Genomic DNA, 24,607 nt, shown 5'->3' with positions numbered 1-24,607 from the left:
ATATTAAATACAAGATATATCTGGTTGGCTTTTCATAGTTATAATAACAATTTGATTTTTTTTTTAAATTGATTATGAGAGTCTAGTCTCTTGTAGAAGACACTCCTGACTATTTACAACACAATAACTATAGAACAATTGAGAATAAAAACGATAGATTATAAAAAATAAATAAAAATTATTCTTATGAAGAGAAAGAGAGAAAAAAAAAAGACATTTACGGATTTCATCAAATAAATAACTGACTCCTAACAAAAAAATAATGAAACTAATGACAATAATAGAAAGAGATAAAGATAGAAATTATAACAGACTGTTCTGTAATAGACTGGGCTTCGGCCTTCGAGAAGAGGTTACATTTCCCAAGCTATAAGTCACTGTTCCTATCACTGTGAGTGGAAATTAAGAAACTTTTTTTTTTTTGGAAGATTACAAGATTACAAAACAAGTTTCTCGGAAAATCTGCTAGGAGCTCCTCTGCATATAACATATAACATGGACTTTAAATTAGGCTGCTCACAATCCTATACTTACCACATTATAACACTTACCATGTTAAAACTGTTTGTATATAAGACAACATGACTAATCCCACCCCTATTAATTCTTAATAAATAGACTATAAAGATGATGTAAATTAATTAGACCAGAGAGACTGTATTCTGACTTCATCATTCAACACAGCTTTTCATTTATCTAATGTTTTTGTTAATCAATCATAATTATAAGTCCCATTTATATAAATATTGCCCACGGTACAGTCATAACGCAAAGTATAAATTAGAACCTAATGTACAATTACATTAATTGTACCTTGGGTCATTTATTATTTATATAAATTTTTTTTTTGTCATAATCTGAAGCTAAAATATTTTAAGAATTAACTAAATATCTCTAAACTATGACTATTAACGCACTATTTTGAACTTTTTAAATTTTTTTATTTCAGAAGCTTAAAATTGACCCCGAGTACACTGATCTCCCAACATATTTATAAGGATAGAATTTTTAACCAAATAACTATTAATAATAATAATTACAGCTACTCACATGAATATCGCCAGGTTAATGATAAGTGTTCAAGTTATTTTGAAGAAAATAGCACTTGATCACTTTTACTATTAACCCAACGATATAAGAAAAACAAATTATATTAGCCAAAAAATCAAAATTAATAAAAAAAATTAAGCTCCCTTACCCTGCAGAGAAAATCCAAAAGAGTAGCGGTGACAACAGGATGAGACCTCATTGAATGATGCATTACAAGAATGGCAGGTTCTAAAATATTTTATTATAAGTTAGAAAACTAAAAAAAAATCTAATTAATATCTGATTAGTAAATATATATCAAGACTATGAGAGAAAAATACCAGAAGTTACATTTATTTTTTTAAATTAATTTATGGTTGGGGAAAAATAGATGAAAGAAAGTACTTGTAATATTGTTATCAGATCAAACATTCAAAAAAACAAATGGTTCAATACCTGGTAATATGGGTTTGGGAAATATCCTACGAGGGAATCCATCCATAGAAGAGAAAAATGGGTTCAAGAAATATCCTAAGAGGGAATCCATCCATAGAAGATAAAAAGGGTTTGGGAAATATCCTAAGAGGAAATCCACCCATAGAAGAGAAAAACAACTTGAATCCACAACTTTAGTTATGAAATAAAAATTAATAATACATCTCTGATAACTCAATAATTTAGAAACAAAAACAGAATTTTTTTTTAAGGTCAAGTTATACCATCAACTGGGCAAAAAGGCATTAAATATTGACCGCCAAGCTATAACATCAATAGTGAACCGAGTTGGACAAAAAGGCATTAAATATTGACAGCTAAGCTATACCATCAATAGTGAACAGAATTGGGCAAAAAGACATTACAAATTGATGGCCAAGCTATACCATCAATAGTGAACAGAGTTGGGCAAAAAGACATTGCAAATTGATGGCTAAAGCTACACTCAGTGTCAAAATGTTTTTATACACCTATTGAAATTAAAAAAAACTTTTCAAGTTTTCTTTATTTTTGAAAGCAATTTAAATTATAAATTATTATATTGAATGGGGACAGTCTTCTCAAACCTTCAGGATTATTTAAATCCAATATCAGTAAATATTGACATTTTATATGCGTTCAAATGATAGTTGTTGTTTCCTATTTTCTTAATCATCTAGAGTTGAAATCGTTAAAATACCATTTCTACTTCAGTGCAGTGTTGAATTTGTTTTGAATAGACCTAAAAAAAATGTGAGTAATGGGAAAAAATAAGTATTTCTCCGAAGAAGAGTGTCATTTGATTTCTTCACTCCACAAGGACGGGATGAATTGTAGGGAAATAGCCTGCCGAATCAAGCAAAGTTTTTCATCGGTCACGAAGTTTATTCAGCATAGGGTGATATATGGAATCCACCGTTCTACTGGGAGGCCCCCTACTTCAAAACACTATGAGAGAAACAGAATATTCTTCAAATCGCATCCAACTCTTGTATAAAGAGGCAGGGACTAGAAGCGCTACCGGATGTGCTCCGAGAGAGTATCGGCGAGACTCCAAACTTATGGAAGAAAATACAGCGGGAGGACTCAATACAGAAGTGGAATGGACGGTGAGTAGCAAGCCAGAAGGGCGCTACTTTGAGAAAATTCTTCCCTACCTTCCTTTCTAGACTGAAGGCTAAATGGGTCATCCCAGACTATTGGGTCTCACAGATCCTAACAGGACACAGGGGGTTTTGGGGAAATCTGCAGAGCCTTGGAAAGAACATCGATCCTCGGTGCCCCACGTGCGGAGTTCCTGAAACAGCAGAACACGTAATAGTGGATTGCTCCGCCATGGAAGGACACCGAGCCAGGTTGTTGAGAAAGAACGGGATTTTCGCCCTCGCCAAGTCGGATTTTCCCTGGTTGATGAAAGAAGAGCATTATCCCTTCTTCAGGGAGTTCATTTACGGATGGAAGGAGGTGGTGGGCCCAACACATTTCACAATGGAAAGGACTTGACCGCCCAACATCGGCGAATCACCAGAAGAAGATGAAGCTGACTGAGACCAGGAGGGCTGGACCAACCTGGTAACTGCAGGAGGCACCCAGACGGATGCGCACCAGAAGGGCCTACCGAACGGATGAAGATCTTTGGGAGCAGTGGCATGCGCAATCCCAGCACGCACTACCCCACTGTTCCCGCACCTTGTACTCCAGAAATGGTAGGGAAGGGGAATAAAAAAAAAAAAAAAATCCAACTCTTGTAAAACAGCAAGAGCAATTATTGAGGAAGCTGAAGTTCAAACAAAACTAAGGAATGTCCAAAGATTATTAAAAAAGTCAAAATACAATAGATAGAAAAAAATTGAAAAGAAAGCCAGTTTTGAGTACCCATCTCAAATCAGCCCGGATGGCCTTTGCCCGTAATGTGATGTCATGGACTGAGGAATGGAAGAAAGACATCTTTGGTGATGAAAAAAAATTCAATCTAGATAGGCCAGATAGATTTTCATATTATTTTCGTGACTTAAGAAAAGAAGAAAAAATTTTATCAACGCGTCAAATGTGAGGAGGAAAAGTTATGGTTTGGGCATCAATTGGTTACAAAAAGAAAGGAAATTTGGTATTTGTTTAATCAACAGTAAACTCAGCTGAATATAAAAATTTGTTAGAGGAACAAAAGTTGATTTTTAATGACATTTCTCAAGGCACACCAGTGATAACACCCCAATACATTCAGCAAAAATTATTAAAAACTGGTTTGCTCGCAACGATATTGCCAAATTAGACTGGCCTGCTGTCTCTCCCGACCTGAACATTATCGAAAATGTTTGGGAAACTCTTTCAAGAAGGGTGTACTCAAAGTCAAGACAGTTTATAATAATCTAGGATTTGAAATCTGCAATTATAGCTTCATGGGAACAATCACCACAAGAAACAATCAAAAAATATTACGATTCATTACTAAACAGAATTTCTGAATTAATAAATGGTGGTGGAAAGGCCATGAAGTATTAAGATGAGTTTTATTTATTTTTACCAAGGAGTGTGTCTTAACATTTTGACGGGCCTTAACTTTAATTTGAAAAACAAGAAAATGTATATATTTTTGGCTTGAGAACCAAAATACAAGCAGGCTGCTAACTTCAGATGAGTGATAGATTATTTTAATACTATTTTATGAATAATTTGAGAAGAGGGGAGGGTAGGGATAACAATTTTTGAAGTGTGCCTAGCATTTTGACACTGAGCGTACATATATAATTGCCAACATAGTTGGCCAAAAAACAATTACAATCACTCTGATTAGGAATTGCAAAAATGCAATTAATTTACAAATAATTGTAATTGTAATCACGATTATTTGATCAGCTACTGTAATCCCTTACAATTACCTTAGCAATAACATTCTTATACAGTTGTTATTTTTTCCTTCAATTCCAAGCGATTGCAAATACTTTACAACAAAATGGTAAAAATCTATTTAATAATAGATCCAGAATATGAAAATGATAATCAGTATTGCTGTTTTGTATAATATTAATGCAGTATTACATATTATCATTTAAACATATGAGTTAAATTACATGGAATTGTTATTGCAATTACTAACAGTAAAGAAGTAATTAAGAATGCCAATTACAATTACAGAAATTTGATAGGTTAGTTGAAATTACTTCAGACAACCCTAGTGGTTGTACTTGTGTCTTACAATTACAACAGTGCTTGTTGTCAAATCAGTTGCGAAAATCACTGTTTTTTTAAGTTTTGGACCATTTAATTAATATCTTACCTTATTGTGATAGTCCAACTCAAACATCTAATATACATTTCAATTTTATTTTCTTTTATTTTAATTTGAGGCACTTAGAAAGAATTTTAGAAAATTTGTATTTTTAAAGGCAAAGTGATGGTATGTGGCCTCAGGATTAAGGTAAAATACTTCAAAATTGTGGAAATTTTCATTTTCCTTGTTATTATGTTTTATGATTAAGTGCCTAAATTATTTATCAGAGGCAATTAAGTTTATAATTAATTCTCATATTATTGAATGTGGAAATTAAAAGAGATGAATAATCACAATAAAAAAAGTAAAAACTTTACTCGTACCTAAGAGTAAACAATTACCTATATTCATTATATTATCTTTCTCTGGGTCGTAAAATAACCAGTCGTAGAATAGAGCTAGCTTGGCATTGGTAGTCGCAATAGTCGAAGTACAAGTTGTGAGCAGCCACCCTATTACTGCCCATCGAGGAATGATGTCAGAACAAAGTAGCTCATTAGTCGGATGAATTACCCCAACGATAAACCTAATGAGATCACATCTCAAAGACTGCGCTTCAGGAGTACCTAAATACTGTATAACAAAACAAAACTATAATCCTTATATCTAAAAAATAAGTACCATAAAGAGGGGTGACAATGGTACAGTTCACAGGGGTGACCATGTGTGAGATGTTCCTGGGGTAGGCTCCACATTTCTTTATTGTTCCTGGGGTACGACCCACATTGTGTTTCTGAGTTAAGACCCCCTTTTTCAAACATCAAACAGGAAAATATGTTTTATGTACCCTATTATTGTTTTCTTTAATGGTTCAGACAATTCATTTTGCAAAATGTATTAAAAAAGTGCTTTCTGAACCTATAAATCCGAATAACATTTTCTTCAATTAGGGTACATTATTGAAGAAAAGATTTTTTTATACATCCTGAAACCTTCTAGAACCTCTAAGGAGTGAAAAGAACAGGTGACAATCTTACAACAGCATTTATATCCATGGAATCCAAGAGAAAAAAGGGTGTACCAAAGTAACTCAAATTGCATGGTGAAATTAGTACAAAAAATTGGTATATCTGGCTTAATATTTGAAGAACATTTTTTTTTTTTCAGTGGTGGAAGTGAAGCCTCCTAGTTCAAAATTAGTTATTGCAAAAGTGCAAACACATATTAGAGTTAGCAAAATAAGAAACATAAAAACTTGTACCAGTCACCCCACTTTACGGAATTTAATTTTAAGAAACTATTCATATTTTAAGAAATTACAAATTCTATATTTTAATAAGCCAAAAGATAACAAATATATATGTATATATAGTTGACCGTAAAAATTGATATATAGGAAGATGGTCAGGGTTGCGGTCAATAGTGAAACAAAAATAGTTTACAACTATTTATTTTCCAACGTTTCGCCCCACTTTGCAGGGGCTTCATCAGGGCTGTCCAAATGAATAAGTTGAACAGCAAATATAAATTAGTGCAAATTTATTCTAATATAAAGCTAAAATTCAATATTTTAATTAATTTGACAGTAGTAAAACTATGTTAGGAAAACAATTTTTAACAATGATATTCAAGACTAAAGTGGACAACACATTGATGTGTATCTTCCGACCTCTACAATAATGCTGTGTATTCTTAGAAAATAGTACCATTATTAACCCAAAATAAGTATTTCTATCATAATGACGAGGAGATTGGCTGACAATAGATTTGATAATTTTTTAACTTTTTTTAATTTTAAATCTAAAACCTCTAGTATTAAAAAGTTTAAAATTTGAATTCAGCAATAGAAGAGTAGAAAAAAATCATAATCTAACTAATAGTTTTCAAATCCATCAAACGGTTTGATCGCAAACAGACAGTTTAGATGGTGTAACTTGCTCCCAGCTCTCAGACCAAGTCTTAAAGTGGGGAAACAGCAGGTTTACTTAGATATCAAATATTTCTGTTCCCCGTCAAAGTGTTGGATGGATTTGAAAACTTAAAGATACATTGGTTCAAGATTTATTTCTAGGCCATCACTCAATCAAAATTTTCAACATCGATGATTTTAAATTTCAAACTTATTATTTGGCATTCTCCTTACCATAAAGTAAAAAATGCACATTGTGGATTAAAAATCACACAATTTTTTCCTGAGAAAAGGCAAAACCAAAGAGGTCACAAGAAACACACACAAATGTGATATATCCTTTAGTCTTAAGAACTTGTTTTATAATTTAGCAACTTGACACATTAAAAAAAAAAACTTCTTCGCCATTCAAACACATAGTCACAAGTTTATTGTGAAGTTTGTTAATAAGCAAAATTCAATCATTACTTAAATTACATACCTGCCTTTGGAACCAGTCTTGATAGCGCTTGTGGTTCCCAAAACGGACATTTGAAGTCAGAAATACTAATTTCTGTTCCATATCAGGAGTTAACCGTGACTGAAGAAAACGCCTTGATGTCCTCGTCTGTAAGAGCGTCAGAACCCCTACAAAATCCTTTTATTAATTTGACATATTAATAAGTCATATTACATAAAAAAGATAATTACTTAAAAATGTATATATTATGATAGCACTTAATGATACATTGTTACTATAGAATTTGTTTTAGAAAAGTATTTGAAAAAAAAAAATAGATTTAGTAAATACAAAAAATCAATTATGGTAAATCTTATTGTGAACTATAAGGAAATTCTTCTTGGGCTCTAACATACAAGATGGACTTCGGCCTCCCAGACAATTCGATCATACTCCTCTCCATCCAGAGCCCTTCTTCTCCAGGCAGCCACTCCAATCTTCTGGAGGTCATCTTCAGCATAGTGTCTTCTCTTTCTTTTTCCGGGGAAAGTTTCTCAATGATCTTCATTGCCAACCTTTTAACATGTCTAAGCCTGCTAATACTTCTGAACCTGATGAATCGCACAATATCTTCACGTCCATCCAATTCTATATCATTCCTTATACACCAGGTGCCTTGTATACAGATTGGACTAAAAATTTGTCTCATAATCCTGCTCTCTAAGAACCTGTTAATCTGTATTTTTAAGTGTCTATATTTCAACACTATAACATACTACAGGCGAAATGAGAGATTTATATGTAAGTAATTTTGAGCGATTAGAGAGGAAAATCAAATTGATCAAGTTCAAAAGGCCATAATAGGCTTAATTTCCACTCATTCTCTTCTTGAGTACTGTCACAAAATTATTATTTCTCACAAATACAAATTACTAGCACTAAAAAACTGATACAATTTTTAAAAAATATATGTTTTTATATCCATTCTCATATACATGTTTTCAAGATCTTAATATTCAGTAACATAATAAGTTTTTGAATTTAAACAAATAAGAGAAAATAAACAATTGTCCTATAATGCTAAGGGTTCAAATGAAATATAAATAAAATCCTAAATGGTAGATTTATAAATATCATAACAATATAAAAATACAATTTATAAAAAATAACTTCATGGTAAACAATAGACCCGATAAACAACACAAAGGTTATTGTTTAGCTAAGAATAAATATGATTCAAGTATAATCCAGAAAAGAACTATACAGTAATGTCAAGATAATTAGATACCATTACTTAGTAATCAATTAAGATAAGTTTAAACAATAGAAAGTAACAAAATGAATATTTCAATTCAATTCAAATTAAATTACAGGATAAATATTATAATTCTGTACTATTTAAAATTATATTTATTTCAATATTAATAATAATTTGGTAAAAATGTTTACCCAAAACTAAAATGAAGAGTCCTACCTACTCCAGGGTACCCACATTCTTTACTTTTGCAAATTTTATAATAAGCATGAAAAACCTCACTTATGTGAACAATACAATTAGCTGAAAAGGAGAATGTGCGTACTACAGTAAGAATCTTTGAATTTCATAGTTGATAAAACTATACCTCCAAATTGTGGACTGAGACTTTTTGGATTGTGTAACATATCCTTCCAAAATTGCTCAAACTCTGGAATACGAGCAACATTTTGTAATAATCTTATTAAATCCCTTCCAATCATCAAACAGTCATTGAACTTCTCCCTTAATAAAGACACTGTAAAAGCAATTTCCTTTTTTTGTAAATTAGCAAGAGCAGGGGACATATGGTCTTCAATCAATCGCAAAAAAGCATAAACAGACGTAGCAACTATTAAAGGTATTTTTTCCAACCATGACCTGAAATAATTTTTCATTTAGCTATATAGAAGCAAGTTATAAAATAGTAGAACACTTGTTTATAACCTACCTATTTTCTATTAACATATCAAGAATGGCTTCAACTAGCGTCAAATTTCTTTGAGTAACATCACCTCCAGCCATATGTCTCATGGCATTCCACAACAGGCTTTCCACTCCAGCAACACCATTCTTTATCATTTCTCTCACAACCCATACAAGTTGAGAACGTACGACATCTGTCAATCTCGTCCATCTTTCAGCAACAAGCTGGGTGAGATGATGTTGTGCTAATACTAATCCATCTCTGGCTATCAATGTGAGGTCCCTATAACTCTAAAGGAAACAATTATTTTTATTTCCAGATTTAAAAATATTAAATCAAATTATAATTATATAAAGTAGTACCTTTGATGAATTAAGGGGGTCTGTAAGTATTACGGTAAGTAAACCAAGGCATACTACTTCTTCATGAGCTTTATCTTTAGCAACAGTGACATTTAGGGCATCATGAGCTTCTTTCTCTGATAAGCCTGATATTATCGACTGCAAATTGATATAACAACGTTCGTACTTCTAAAAATAAACAAGTAAAAATTAGCAACATTAACAACTCAAAATGTAAATTGAACTGGTAGATCCCAAACAAAATTCAAAATTCCCTCTCCTCCACCTAGCGCTCCACCTGGGCGGTTAACATTATACAAACGAAAGAGCAAGCTGTAATGGCCGCCTAAAAAGCTTTCAAATAACACACTTGCAACGAATATTACCTCTTCAATTTCATCCTTTTTATTCTCTACTAACGTAGTATTGTAAAGTCTGGGGGCATGTAGTTTGGCCTGGTCCATTTGAATACGAACAAACTATGGACTAAATAGTAATATGGACCGAAAATGCAGGCACTAAAGTTCACATTCTGCGCTCCCTTCCCTGGCCGTAGGAAAAGTGTTCTGCCTCTACGCGCACTAATACATTTCACAATGTTGACAACCCAATAACGTAACCTAGATGTTATAAAAAGTAGTTCCTCACACTAAGTCCCTTTTATCTAATTTAAAATATCCAGCCTTATCTTTTAAAAATAAGCTAATTTACAATTAAATTGTAATATAAAGCTTCAATAACTGAAAATTCTTAATTATAATAATTACACATCTTTTTTTAAACTTGTTTAACCAATTGATTCATTTTATATTTAAAACTTTTAAAAAAATATCATATCGAATAAAAACTCAATATGTTGCTAAAGAGTAATTTGAACATAATATATGAGATAAAGCTGATTGTGTTTGATGCAATTGAGCGATTTAGAAAAAAGATTAGGTTTTCGTCTTTTTTCTAAATCGCTAAATTGATGAGATAAAGCTGATTGTGTTTACAAAAGGAACCCTTGGTTCACTGATAGTGAGCAGTATGAGTAGTCAGTGACTAATTTGTTAGCCACGTCTCAGGTCTGCTGCAATTGCTATAATGCATTACTGCATAGATTAGATAATTTGATAAGAACATCGTGCTACTATTTAAACCGCTAATTATTCTCATTTGTCATCTACGAAGAGCCACAGTTGGACCAAGACTCATTTTCTACAATCACACCGGTTTCGTTAGGTTGTCCTATATTTCATTATTCGGAAATTTTATTCTCACTATTCACAAATAATATTTAGTAATTATTGAAGTAAACAATTGTTCTGAAACTGTCATCTTTCTGAATTTCATTTTAATTCTTTTATATGTTTAGTTTTAGAATTTCAAATAGTTGAACATGAGCAAGGAACTTGAGGAAGATACTGCTTCTCTAGCTATAGGTAATATATTTTCTGACTGTTAACCGTTATGGTATTTATTTCAGTCATTTTATTATTTTCTACATAATTAAACTGTGTTTATTCATCTCACCTATTTTTTAAAAATATTACATCCACTTTTTGTATTGAATTACAATCAGATATTCACATCAATATATTCAATATGGAATTATGGTTCTAGCACCAAACTGAATATGCTAAGTTATTATTGCGAAAATTATTGTCGGACTTTAAATTGTATGATTTAGTGAATGGAGTGAGCATTAAGGATAATGCTGCTTTGATATAATTGTGGCACATATGAAAAATACAAATTTTCTTTTATTTTGTGTTAACGTATTTGATAGATTGTACTGTAGACTGGAGTTACCTTGAGGCAACACTACTGGAACATTACATTGAGCATTACCTTTGGATAATGTTCAATTCAAAATAAACAATTTTTTTTTTTAAATGTTTCACTATTTAAGCTAAGTGAGAAATTTACTAATAAATGAAAACTTGTGTTCCTAGTTAATGATAAGTACTTTGATTGTATAATATACCAGTATCTGTTTTAGGAGAACTATATACATCTGAGAAGTACGGAAGTGATGACAATGGTGATGGAACTGAAGCTAAACCTTTCAAAACTATATTAAAAGCAATGAAAAATCATGGCAAGCAGCCATTCCCGATTATATACGTTGATTCAAAAGAAGAAGGAAAGGTCTATGAACTACATTTTTGTTAATGAGTGATAATGTAATATTCTTCACTTTTAAATATTTTGTTTTATGTTTATTTATTTTATTTTATTTTTTTAAAGAAATTTGAACCAGCTTCCAAGACTCAATTAAAAAAGATACAGAAGATTTTTATCAGGGATTCTTATAAATCTGAAAAGTCTTCTGCTCAAAGTGAAAAGAATGAAAGTGAGATTTTGGAGGAAGCTAAAAAAATAATCATACAAGAAGACAAAAGTCTCCCTAAATCACAGCTGATCAAAATATCTTCTTCGACACAAAAGAGAAATTCTAGGGTCAAAATTTTTGGTTGGGTTCATAGACTGCGAAAACAAGGTTTGTTAATATTCAATATACTAATTTGGCATGGAATTTTCTTTTATAGAGATTTATTTTATAAGTTTATAGTTTGTCTAGTCATTATTTTCACAAGTTAAATGGCTTATAATAAAGTAGATTAATTTTTTATATGATTACTTTTGATTTCAGGAAAATCATTGATGTTTGTTACACTTCGAGATGGAACTGGGTTTCTTCAATGTGTTCTAAATGACAAATTATGTCAAACTTATAATGCGCTCATTCTTTCTACTGAATCATCAGTTGCATTTTATGGCATAATTAAAGAACTTCCTGAAGGAAAATCGGTAATTTTATTTATTCTATTAGAAAAATAATTTGTTGCATTTTTTTAAACTTTCGAAGAGCTCAGAACAAGAATAAAGGGAGTCATGAAATAAAAAATAAAGTCTCAACAATCCAAATACTGATGTAAATATACTTGATGTTTCTAAGTCAATATAATCCATATACTAGGTGTTTCTAAGTCATTATAATCCATGTTCTAGATGGTTCTAAGTCAATATAATCCATGTTCTAGATGGTTCTAAGTCATTTTTATCTTTTACTATATAATCCATATAGTAGATGTTTCTAAGTCAATATAATCCATATAGTAGATGTTTCTAAGTCAATATAATCCATATAGTAGATGTTTCCAAGTCAATACTACTACTACAATTGTTCTAAAATATTAACTTAGGGAACAATTTTCTAAGTACTATTGTTTTGATTAACAGACAGCTAGTTTATCCATTTTTGAACCCACTAACAAAATAAAGTCAATATTACAGTTGCTTTATTGTTCTTCCAGACCAGCGACGTCATTTATAATCTTGTTTTTATTTTTTAGACTTATTGATAAGTAAAGGAATGGAACATGTAAGGAGTCAAATGATTTCTCTTATTATAAAATGTTTTCACTGTGTTTTTCAAGATGTTATCTTTCTTATATTATTCGGAAGCGCAGGCTCCAGGAGGACACGAGATGCAAGTGGATTATTGGGAACTGATTGGCCTTGCGCCACCTGGTGGCGCCGATAGCATCCTCAATGAAGAAGCTCTTCCAGATGTTCAGCTCGACAACCGCCACATCATGATCCGAGGGGAAAATGTGAGTAGCCCCATTATAAAGCTAAGTATTAATTAACTAATAGTAAAATATATGAAAGAAATGCTTTATTCATTCATGCTGCCCTAATACAACAGGTTGCTACATTACACAGCATATTGATCAATCCATGATCCGACATATATAAATTATATACTTTTATATGATATAATAAAAAAGAAAGAAAACTTTTTTTTCCCACATTTTTCTTTTACGATTAATACCAGTCTACACACTAAATTTTCATATCACGGTGGGATCCAGAATGATTGCCGACTTCCCCTTCTTAGGAAACGTAACAATATCCGCATATCTTGTGGATTCATCCGTATCTACCCAGTAGACCTCATCAAAGTAGGCAAAATCTGTTTCTTTTAGGAGCTTCATTAACTCGTACTTCACTCTATGATGGCGGTGTGTTATGAGGAAAGAGTTGTTATGGCATTTCCCCAGCACATGTGCTGATGTTTCTGGCTCTCTGTTGCATTTGCGAGAGAGGGACCCAACTTCTCTATCCTGTCCACTGACACCTAGGACTCCACGTAGGGGTGCATAATTTATATTCAATTTCAGGGTATTGGACCATTCAGAGCCCGTAAGTATTTTTTTATCGTATATAAACTTATTTGCTCTAGGGGTCTCTTTGAAATGGCACACTCCAATGCCCTGCCACCTGCAATTAGCCCATTCCTCAAACGCATTTTCACGTAGCAACTGTCGTAGAGCTTTCGCACTCCGATGCCCCTGATCAACGCCCCCAATCTATCGGCACATTCTGCAATCTCGGCTGAACAATTGAAAGTGGACTAGTTATTTACAACAATTATAAGCTTAGAAACCATTGATCTAATGAGAGAGGTATATTATTAAATTAACAAAAACTAATTGCCTTATTTAAACATTCTACAAGATACGTTGGCAAATGAAGGGTTAATGTTACAATAGATGAGTTATGTTTACACAGTCTTAGTTACAAAGAAAAAATATTTTTTAAATATTTATTGTTTTCTTATGCATATAATGATTTTTTAAAATAATATATCATCATTATTTATGGTTGATGCAGACTTCGAAAGTGTTGAAGATGAGATCAGTTGTCATGCGAGCTTTTCGTGAACACTTTGAAAGTCGAGGATATGCTGAAGTTTCACCCCCTACTCTAGTTCAAACCCAAGTGGAGGGTGGTTCAACATTGTTTAACTTGGATTATTTCGGGTAAGGATCATTATTATTATAAATTGTACTGAACATTTTTTTTATTTATTGATTTATTACAATATTTCACATCCTTGAGTAATAAGTAATTGTGATATAATTGATCACATTCTCACCAAAATCATAAGAAAAAATTAAATTAAAAAAATATAGTATTAAGAAATTATATTTATAAACAAAACAGGAAAAAAAGAATTGAAATAAGTACATAAATGATCAAAATTTTGAACAAATTATTACTCTAAAAATAAAATAATACACTAATCACATCATTCTAATGTGTCATTATTGACACTCTCCGGCCTAAGTATTCCTGAGCCCACTCTATCTCCTATGCATGAGGGTTAGAGCAGTGCTCTTTGAGATCTTAGTGCTGCCCTCTTACTGTATCTCTTGTACTAAGGCAGTAGAGACTAAGTGTAATAAAGCCGTAAACATTCTGTTCGTATATGGTCAATCTGGCCAATATTAGAACTCCAATCGTCAAATTTATTATGCATCTAAATATCTAAAACCATTTATTTATTAATTATGATTTCAAAGTTATTTGATTTTAGAGAACCTGCTTACCTTACTCAGAGCTCTCAACTTTATTTGGAAACCTGTTTACCTTCAATGGGTGATGTCTATTGTATAGCGCAAAGCTATAGAGCTGAACAAAGTAGGACTCGTCGCCACCTTTCAGAGTAACTTAAATACTTTTATTTGTTCACTGTTAATTTTTTTTTTATATGGTTATTATAGTTATCATATATTAAGAATATTCATTTTACTACTTATTAGGATTAAATTATAATTTGTGTGAGCTATTTATTAAAGTTTCCAAGTATTAGTATTATCGTTTGAATATTGTACATAAACTAAAAGAAAGTTTACACCTTCTATTCTAGGTATTCTCATGTCGAAGCAGAATGTCCGTTTATAACATTTGATGATTTATTGGACCGTTTAGAGGATTTAGTCTGTGATGTTGTCGATAGAGTTCTAAACTCAGAGTACAGTGAAATTGTATATCAGCTGAACCCTGTAAATAAGAATACTGTTTCGTTATGTTTGTTGTGAATTTTATTTCAGTAATATGTCAATTTTTTTTAAATTAATTTTTCAGGCGTTCAAGAAACCAGAAAGACCATTTTTAAGAATGAACTATAGAGATGCCATTAAATATTTGAAAGAGCACAACATAACAAAGGAGGATGGTACTTTTTATGAGGATGGAGAGGTGAGTTGAATGCCGTTTAGTATTTGTTTATTTTAAATGTAAAAACTTACAAATTGAGTGATTTATCTTGAAAACCTTGTAGGTGAAGATTTCATTCACATGCAGGGGGGGGGGGATCATTTCCCTCCTCCCTACATAACCTTTTTCTTGCTATAAGTAGAAATAACCAAGTAAACAAGATAGTACTATTGGGTCCTTCCTCAGGAAAGTAAAACAACTTAATTAAATCAAAACATTTTTATTCAAATTTATTTTCCTTTTTTTCTATACATTTCCTCAATGTGTTATCAACTTTTTAATCCAAGAAGTGAAAAATTCAGGGTTTTGTGAAGAAATGAAGTCACAAAATGCGTTTTTAACCTGAGAATCATTATTAAATTTTTTACTGTTAAGGAAGTTATCCAAATTTCTGAACAGATGGAAATATGTTTGAGATAAGTCTCATGAAGAAGGTGTGAAAGGACTTAATAACACAGCTCGTTTAGTTTCTTAACTGCCTGTCGTCAAATATGAGCTCTGGCATTGTCATGTAAGAGTATAGATCCCTTCTGACTAACCAATGTCAAGTTCTTGATACATTAGTCAATATCACTGCAGTACCATGTGGATCTGATGGTTTTATCTCTGGGTAGAAAATGAGAAATGTTTTTGTGATGCGTCCTCTCATTGGCATGCCCCATACCACTTCAGCTACTGCCTTAGATCTACCTTATATAGATATACTTATCAATGGTCTCTAAGTGTTCAGTATATGTTGATACATTTGTATTCAGTTGTGCTCCAAATCCTTTATCTCTTTGCTAAGCTCATTATAATCTCTAAACAAAAAAAATCTACTAGTCTCATTTTGAATGGTGACTGCAATACTGCCAAGATAGAGAATGACCTGGCAGTTCTCTGGTGGTGACTGCAATACTGCCGGAATAGGGAATGACCAGGCAGTTCTCTGGTGGTGACAGCAATACTGCCAAGATAGAGAATGACCAGGCAGTTCTCTGGTGGTGACAGCAATACTACCAGGATAGGGAATGACCAGGCAGTTCTCTGGTGGTGACTGCAATACTGCCAGGATAGGGAATGACCAGGCAGTTCTCTGGTGGTGACAGCAATACTGCCAGGATAGGGAATGATCAGGCAGTTCTCTGGTGGTGACAGCAATACTACCAGGATAGGGAATGACCAGGCAGTTCTCTGGTGGTGACAGCAATACTGCCAGGATAGGGAATGACCAGGCAGTTCTCTGGTGGTGACAGCAATACTACCAGGATAGGGAATGACCAGGCAGTTCTCTGGTGGTGACTGCAATACTGCCAAGATAGAGAATGACCAGGCAGTTCTCTGGTGGTGACTGCAATACTGCCAGGATAGGGAATGATCAGGCAGTTCTCTGGTGGTGACAGCAATACTGCCAGGATAGGGAATGACCTGGCAGTTCTCTGATGGTGTCTGTAATACTATCGGGATAGGGAATGACCAGGCATTTCTTTTGTCAAGGAATTTTGGTTCTAATATTTTAGTTCTTCATTCTTTTATTTAGTCGCGTATACTAATTTATTCAATCTTATGTGCTAATTCGTAATTTGAATGTTATTTCAATCAATCAATTTTTAAGTTTATTGTTATCAAAATATTGTGAGCATTTATTATTTCTATTGTTTATTGTTTTCAATGAATAACACTTTAAAGAAGAACAAATAAATAAATTATAACCTCTAGGTTTTATGTTTAGATGTTTACATGATGTTAAGAGGAGTTGAATCCAAAAATCTGTCTGTAGTTTCTCTTTTGCATATTTCTTTTGATTTATTTCAATTTATGAGATTTTCATTCGATATAACAAACAACAAAACTGAGAGGTAGTCTGAAAACAAAACTGAGTAGTAGAGGTAGGGAGGTCATGCCTTTTTCTCTTTGACTAGTGCCTACATACTAAATAAGTCTTTTTAAGTTGTCAAGCTTTGCAACTACCACCATATTGTTAGTTGGTCTAATGTGATGTATTTTTTCATAAGTTTAGTTTGGAGACCTTAATTCTTTTGAGAAATATGTTGCTTAAAGGAAAACAGCATTTTTTTTTTTTTTTTGTAATATTTAACCAAAAATACTGATCATTTTGTCTTATAGATCAGAGTTGTCCAACTTGTGGCCTGTGAAAACTTACTGGACAAAAAAAGTACTTTGAAACACCTAATGTTGAAAGAGATTTTATAATTTGATGTTAACAAACCTATACCAAATTTGCTCATTTATAATTTAATGTAAACAAACCTATACCAGATATGCTCGTTTATAAATTTATTAAAATTCAATCTTTAAAAGCACCTATGTGAAAGTTTATTTTCGTTAATGTAGTTTATTAAAAACAAAAATAGAAATATACTTTCTGATGTGTCTTTACTTTATTTCATATTTTTTTAGGATATTCCAGAAATGCCTGAAAGGAAAATGACTGATGAAATTAACAAACCCATAATGCTGTGCAGGTTCCCAGTTGCCATTAAATCATTTTACATGTCAAGGTGCCCGGAAGACAGTACCTTAACAGAGTCTGTTGACGTATTATTACCTGGTGTGGGTGAGATTGTTGGAGGTTCCATGCGTATCTCAGACTTGGAAGAGTTGCTAGCTGGATACAAGAGAGAGAATATCGATCCTACTCCCTATTATTGGTACACTGATCAGGTTAGTATTTTCCATAGCTTTTCGATTTTTTTTTTTTAAATATGTTTTAATTCACAAATTCCATAATACTTTGCTTTCTATCAAAAAACAATACATCATTTTTGAAACATCACAAAAGAATTCTCAAAGTAAAAGAAAACAACATTATATTATGTAATATCCTCTTTTTTGATAAATAGTTTAGTTTAGTTTTATCCATGTATTTCCATTAAAGAGTGAACTAATCGACTTTACCATGTATAGCAAATTAACCAATTTCATTATTCAGAAGTATTGGAGGCAAAAACAAACTTGTTTCAAATATTCATGATGGTGACGTGCATCCTTCTGAAGTCTTGAATTCTGCTATGTTGAGTTGGTAGATTGAAATTTTTTCAACTTTTGTTGTTTCTCTACCTCAATTATAGTACAAATTAATCCAAGAGGATGATAAACAGCAACGTAGTATTTAAATCATAGCAAGTAAATCAAAACTAGTTCTGCTTCAATCAATGTTTGCATTGACTATCAAGGGTTTGTAACAGACAAAAGAAGAAAGCTCTCTGTTAAAGTAGCCATTAATTAATTTAAATGTAATTGTGTTCTAATTGCTAGAGAACCCACTCTGAAATAGTGTCAATCATAAATGGAATTTGGTCCGGGTGTGGTCAAATTAAACTCAAATAGTAAATTCGTGTACTATTTTATTAGAGCCCTTCTATTTTACACTACTACTATTTTATTAAGCTCTAATAAAACTACACCAATTTACTATTTGAGTTTTATTTAACCCCACCCGGACCAAATTCCATTTATTGATACATACGGTCAATCAGCAATCTTCCAGAGTCAATAATGTTTAATAATTAAATATAAAATTCTAATTTGTAGTTAATATTTAATTTATTCATTTAATCCTTGTCACCCTCAAAGATATATTTTAGATCTGAGAATAATAACACAGTTAAAATCCTAAATTAATTTGATAAATTTTAAATTACAATTGGTCTCCTACATAACCTTTGTAGGAACGAGATGTCTCTAGAATGTGTTGAGTTTTTTTTTTAGACATTTATTTATTGAAATTTACAACTCTTTTAAATAAATATACAACTAGTAAATTTGAAGTTAGTTGTATTACAATGGCATGATATAGTTTTGTGGATAATCTACCCATTGATAAAACTCCAATAACATTTTTGAGTTGAAAATATCAAGGCCACCTTTTTAAATGCCTAGGAAGATTATCATGTAACGAAGGAAGAGTAAGATTAGAAACAAGTGGGCTTCAGTGGCAAGGGAGTTTGTTATGGAAGGGAAGGATTGGTATCTGCTTCTGCCAAAATCTGCAACATATGGAACATTAAGGTCCTGATGGATGACTTGATTTTTGACAAAGTAAAGAGAAATAAGGATTTCGTACTGAAAGGATTGGATACAAGAGGAATTTGATGGTTTAGTAGGAGCCCCAAAGCTCAACTCAATAATTCTAAATAGACCTTATCATGTAAATGAGTCTTTTGTAATCAATTGGAAGTTAAGACCGTTTAGTAAGTGTATTAACTGGTGGAATGGATGTGCAGTTTCCTATCTTTTATGAGGATTCCACATTAGTAGTTTGTCCAAATTCAGTCCCAGGTAACGGATCTGTTCTACAGGGGTAAGTGGAGTATTATCAAAGGATACTGTAGAAGAGGAATTTGATTTCTCAAATGTCTATATTGTTTAAAAATCGTGTTGTTGAGTTTTTTTGGATTTACGACTTATCAGAACTTAAGTGTAATCACAATATTAAAACTATTTTGTTAAAACAAATTGAACTTTACCATTTAATTTATTTGCATTGAATGATTTGCTAACTTATAATTGTATTAAATAAAACTGTAAAAGTTATCCTTTTAAAAATAATTGTTTTTTATTTGTGAATATTTATATATTTTAGAGGAAATACGGAACGTGCCCACACGGAGGTTATGGACTCGGCCTGGAAAGATTTTTATGTTGGCTGCTGAACAGGTATCATATCCGAGAAGTTTGTCTGTATCCAAGGTTCCTCAAGAGGTGTAAACCATAATTGATAAATCGGTTGCTTATGTATAATATTAAATTTTATATGATGATGTGATCAATTGTATGAGCTACTTTTTTGTTTGCTTCTACTTACTTATATTTAAGTAATGTTACATTAAAATCATTTAAAAATGTTAGTTGTATTTATTACAGTTAAAATTTAATTTTTTATAAAACATGATGCTTATTATGGATTTTAGGAAAGTACATTCATGCATTTATTTAATAAATGGACAGATATCAAATATCTTTTTTTTTTTTCCACATAGCCTTTTTTCTTGCTTTTATATTTCAAAAACTTAGGAGTGACCTTTGAGCTGTACTTAACTTGGAATAGCCACATTTCCCAAATAACTGGAAGAATCATCTCAATCCTTAAACAGCTCCTAAGATCCCATGATTTATTTCCCCAAAGTACCCATTACCACCTAGTATCCTCCCTTATTCTCCAACATCTCGACTAAGGATGCCTAGTGTATGGAGAACCATCCATTAAACAAAAAATGAGATTAAAAAGATAAGCGAACTGCTTTAGATTCATCTTGGGTATTACCTGACGTTCTGATATCTCTCACTATTGTGCCAAGTTCTATCCCAGTATCTGGATACTGGATACTATACACCCTATAAGGCAATACCTCCTTGGTTCATTTATATTTCAATCCCGAATAACCAAAAACCTTCATATATCATTGACCTCTTCACCCTACCATTAAGCTATTGAACACAAGATCCCAACTAAAATATTAAGTAAGGTAACAGGGTTAAGGAAATAAATGTATAGAGTTATATAATGCAAAGGAAACAAAGAAATATGAATATTTTAATATAATAATAATTTAAAATTAAAGTAAGGAAAACCAAAGAGAAATATGTATATACAACTTACGTGAAGTTGGATAAAAACTATAAAAAAAAAAAAAAAGGGAATAGGGGCATAGAAATAATGCATGTACTTCGTGAATTAATACTGATTTATTTCCCAACTTAATCTGCCTTAAATACATTCTGAGTGTTTGTTTATGAGAGATAGGATTAGGGCTGATACTATGCCTGGTCATCCTAGAACTCCCCCCTACCAGTTTATGAACAATCCTCATAAACTCTAAAAATGAAAAATTATTGAAATAACATTAAAACATAAAATTTTAGAGCTCATATCTGAAAGAGAAAAAAAATAAAACAAGGACTGAACAGAACACAAAATATACACTGCCCTTTGAAAGAAAAAGTAAACATTTGGTACTCTCTTATACTATATACATTTTTAACTGTTGTTGCACACAAACTGAAATGAAACACCTAAAAACTATATACAAAATAAAACAAAACAAACTTTACACATGTCCTGAGATGAGGACGCGTTTCCGATATTTGGAACTTAAGTTGTTCTATGTGGACTGTTCTCTTTTTTGGTTCATAGACACTCTATCATGACCACATTGTGCTCCCTAATGACAATCACCCAGAATGGACCCTTATATCTCTGTAGCTCCTTGCTTCTATTTGTTCCCACCCGGCGATATACTATTGTCCCGAGTTTTACTTCGCCGCTAATATCTTTTGAATTGTGGCGAGCTACGCGTTTTGTCTTTTCTCGCACAATTCTCTCTAGGACCTTGCTCCATCGCTTACGTAATGCCATACCATTGACCTCACCGTCGTCCCCAGCCGTGGCCCAATAATCCAGTCGACGCCCCCTAAGCCTAAAAATGATTTCGGAGGGAGAAAACTCACTTACGGTATGAATGGAATGGTTGTAGGCCGCAATCGCTTTTATCATAGCTTCATCGGGTTCCAATCCCTTTTCCTGCTGGTAGACCCGTAGATGGTCGCCTAAGGTGCTGTGAAGTCTCTCTATGCCTCCCCTACTTTTTGGATATCCGGGTGTATTCAGATGTAACTCCACGTCCAGAGTTTTCATTTCATCCCGAATCAGACTATTGTAACATTCTCTCCCCACATCTGACGAAATCCGTTCCGGAACGCCATTAAATTGGAACCACGCTTTTAAGGCATCTAGCATTCCGTCTGCTGATTTATCCTTAACTAAGTGCGCCATAGCTACCTTGCTGAAGAGATCCATGGCAGTTATCCATTTGTGGCCCTTCCAGGTGAAGGTATCCATTTGGATATCGACGAGCGGAGTATCAGCTGTGGGGGTCTCATCATGCATTGCTCTTGGTGGGTGTCAGTCATATTTCGTGCTAAGACATAGCTTCCTGTGACCTCCTGAATCGTTTTCATCATGCCCCACCAAAAGTACCGGTGCTTTAGGGCCTAAAGCGTCTAGTTCTCCCCGCAACGATTCGTCACCAACTTTGCCGCTTGTCCCGCAGCGTGTCTACCATCCTCAAGCACCGGATGAAAGTGCGATCTATGCCTATTTGTTCCGAACGCCACAGCCTTCTGAACTCCCAAATGACCGCATTTCCGACATAGAGGTGATAGATCCTCCCGACCTTGGATGCATCCCTAAGTGCACGACAAATTTGGTCTTCTCTGGCTCCCAGTTCAGACCAGATGGTGTTAATCTGACTTCGTCTGTAGCTGCCATATTCTACCTTCATCAGTCCAGACGTCCTCGTCTTCCAGATTATCTGCCCCGGTATGTCATTCACTATTTCATCCACTTCTTCCATCTCCACGGGTCTGCCTACGGTCGAACTATCATATTCATACGTTCCTACGTTCGTACGTGCCTCCTGGGTATCTTCCTCACCAGGCGTCCATTTCCTGAGAAACTGCCTCAGATTATGGGAAGGTTCCCCCTGGTCTCCACCAATGGCATTGATCGTTATCACCCTAGACAGCCAATCCACGACAACATTTTGCTTCCTAGGCTTGTACACCACTTCGATGTTATATTGATTAAGCAGCTCTTTCCAGCTGGTAAACCTCGCCGATGACTCCTTTCTACAGTTTTTAGTTAATCAAATAGTGAACTATTATAAGTAATTAAAAGATTCTAACAAAGCTACTAACACAAACAAAAACTCATTATTTGAAAAACTAAAATAAAACATTTTATGTAACCTCCTCCTATTAGTTCATCTGGGCACCGCAAGGGGTACAGCTAGGGTTGCTCTAGTATAGGAGCTTCACATTTATTTAAATTATGAATATAATTTACACCTCCCTTCACCGATGTCTCTTTTTCTACTGAAAAAGAGTATGAAACTAGCTTAGAACTATGGAAGAAATTTGCTGCCCTATGTTTTGCATCACACCCTATTTCATATATGGATGATGAAACTCTCCTTTTTACAGTAAATGGTCCTTTTCTAACTTCTTCTAGTTTATTTCTATTTAATCTATTGCCGTTTGAAACATATACTAAATCACCTTCTTGAAATTCATATTCTTTCCAAGTTTGATCTACCCGCTTCTTATTCCGTTCTAAAGTTATTCTAGAATTTTCAAGAGCTTTCTGACGATCTGCACTCAAATCATTGTCCTCTTTCAATTCTGCAGGAACTATATCGGATGTTATTCCATATAAGAGATAAGCAGGTGAAAATGTAGTCGTTGCATGAGGTGTATTGTTGGGATGGTCCATGATACTTCCCTGTCAGTCTTATTCATTCGACAACGTATTCTGTTGATTAAAGTTTGGTTTAACCGTTCATTTAAGGCATTAGATCGTGGATTGTCTACCGTAGTATAGAGAAGATCAATTCTCTTGTCCAGATATTTTCTGAAATCGCTTGAATTAAAAGCACCACATTAATCAACTAGCAACATTTTTATGTTGTTTCCTTCTGCCACTGGGTTGATCAGTTTGGTGAAATCAGTAGCATTTTGGCCACTAGAAGTTCGGATCCATGTATATCTAGAAAAAAGATCGACCAGTAAATGCATGTATTTCTTTGTAGATTTATTCCCAGTAAAACCACAAATTGTGTCGATGGACATGCTATAATAAGGATATTCCGCTGGGCCCAACTTACATAGTAATCCTATCGCTCTTCCAGTTCTAGATTTATTTTTAACATATACTTCACAAGCTTTACAAAACTTATTAATAATAACTGTGTCCATGTTTTTAAAATAGCAGAAGGGTCTTAATTTGTCAGCTATCTGGCTGGTACCAATATGCCCGTAAAATTGGTGAATTATTTTTATCAAGTTGAGCCCTAATCCCTCTGACACATAGATTCGCTACCTGTTGTCCAGCATCTTGAAGCTAATCTTGTCATCTTTAAACACCTTCGAAGCTTCAATCTCATCTGTGATTGTTGCCTGATCCTTTATTATGTCTTCTAGTTGAATCATACTTATCGCCTTCAAACAGTTCTCTTCATCTTCAAAGCTTCCTAGAACTGGGTTTCTGCCTAGAGCTTCTGGCATCAGCTTCTATGTTGTCCTTGCCTTCCTTATATATAATTTTGAAGTTGTACTGAGACAGATACATCATATCACCCAATGCTTCATCTGTTCGTGATTTACATTTTAAATTGGCAAGTCTTGAACATGTTGAAGCAGTGATTACAATTC

General features: G+C 33.2%; 2 protein-coding genes across 2 annotated transcripts in view; one reads left to right on the top strand and one right to left on the bottom strand.

Moving 5' to 3' along the window:
* IntS3 (integrator complex subunit 3) overlaps positions 1–9,925 on the bottom strand; it is a 58,323-nt gene extending 48,398 nt beyond the window's left edge. Inside the window, exons 1-7 of the mRNA XM_014418850.3 lie at positions 9,730–9,925; positions 9,365–9,532; positions 9,027–9,292; positions 8,685–8,956; positions 7,105–7,250; positions 5,116–5,347; positions 1,199–1,278 (exon numbers count right to left, since the gene is read on the bottom strand). Coding sequence (XP_014274336.1) covers positions 1,199–1,278; positions 5,116–5,347; positions 7,105–7,250; positions 8,685–8,956; positions 9,027–9,292; positions 9,365–9,532; positions 9,730–9,807 — 1,242 coding nt within the window. The 5' untranslated portion in view covers positions 9,808–9,925. The remainder of the gene's footprint in view (positions 1–1,198; positions 1,279–5,115; positions 5,348–7,104; positions 7,251–8,684; positions 8,957–9,026; positions 9,293–9,364; positions 9,533–9,729) is intronic.
* A 501-nt stretch (positions 9,926–10,426) lies between these two features.
* AsnRS (asparagine--tRNA ligase) lies at positions 10,427–20,357 on the top strand. The gene is made up of 12 exons (XM_014418863.3): positions 10,427–10,567; positions 10,701–10,767; positions 11,328–11,476; positions 11,576–11,828; positions 11,982–12,139; positions 12,802–12,945; positions 14,009–14,157; positions 14,715–14,843; positions 15,048–15,183; positions 15,266–15,379; positions 17,798–18,061; positions 19,983–20,357. The coding sequence occupies exons 2-12, from the start codon at positions 10,725–10,727 to the stop codon at positions 20,112–20,114; spliced, it is 1,671 nt and encodes a 556-aa protein (XP_014274349.1). The 5' UTR covers positions 10,427–10,567; positions 10,701–10,724; the 3' UTR covers positions 20,115–20,357.
* Positions 20,358–24,607: the final 4,250 nt, after the last annotated feature.

This window comes from Halyomorpha halys, unplaced genomic scaffold (assembly GCF_000696795.3).
Source record: "Halyomorpha halys isolate HHAL.00 unplaced genomic scaffold, Hhal_1.1 Scaffold210.1, whole genome shotgun sequence".
NCBI classification, from domain to species: domain Eukaryota; kingdom Metazoa; phylum Arthropoda; class Insecta; order Hemiptera; family Pentatomidae; genus Halyomorpha; species Halyomorpha halys.
The sequence above is the reverse complement of the archived record's forward strand: the minus strand, read 5'-3'. Positions and strand labels throughout refer to the sequence as shown.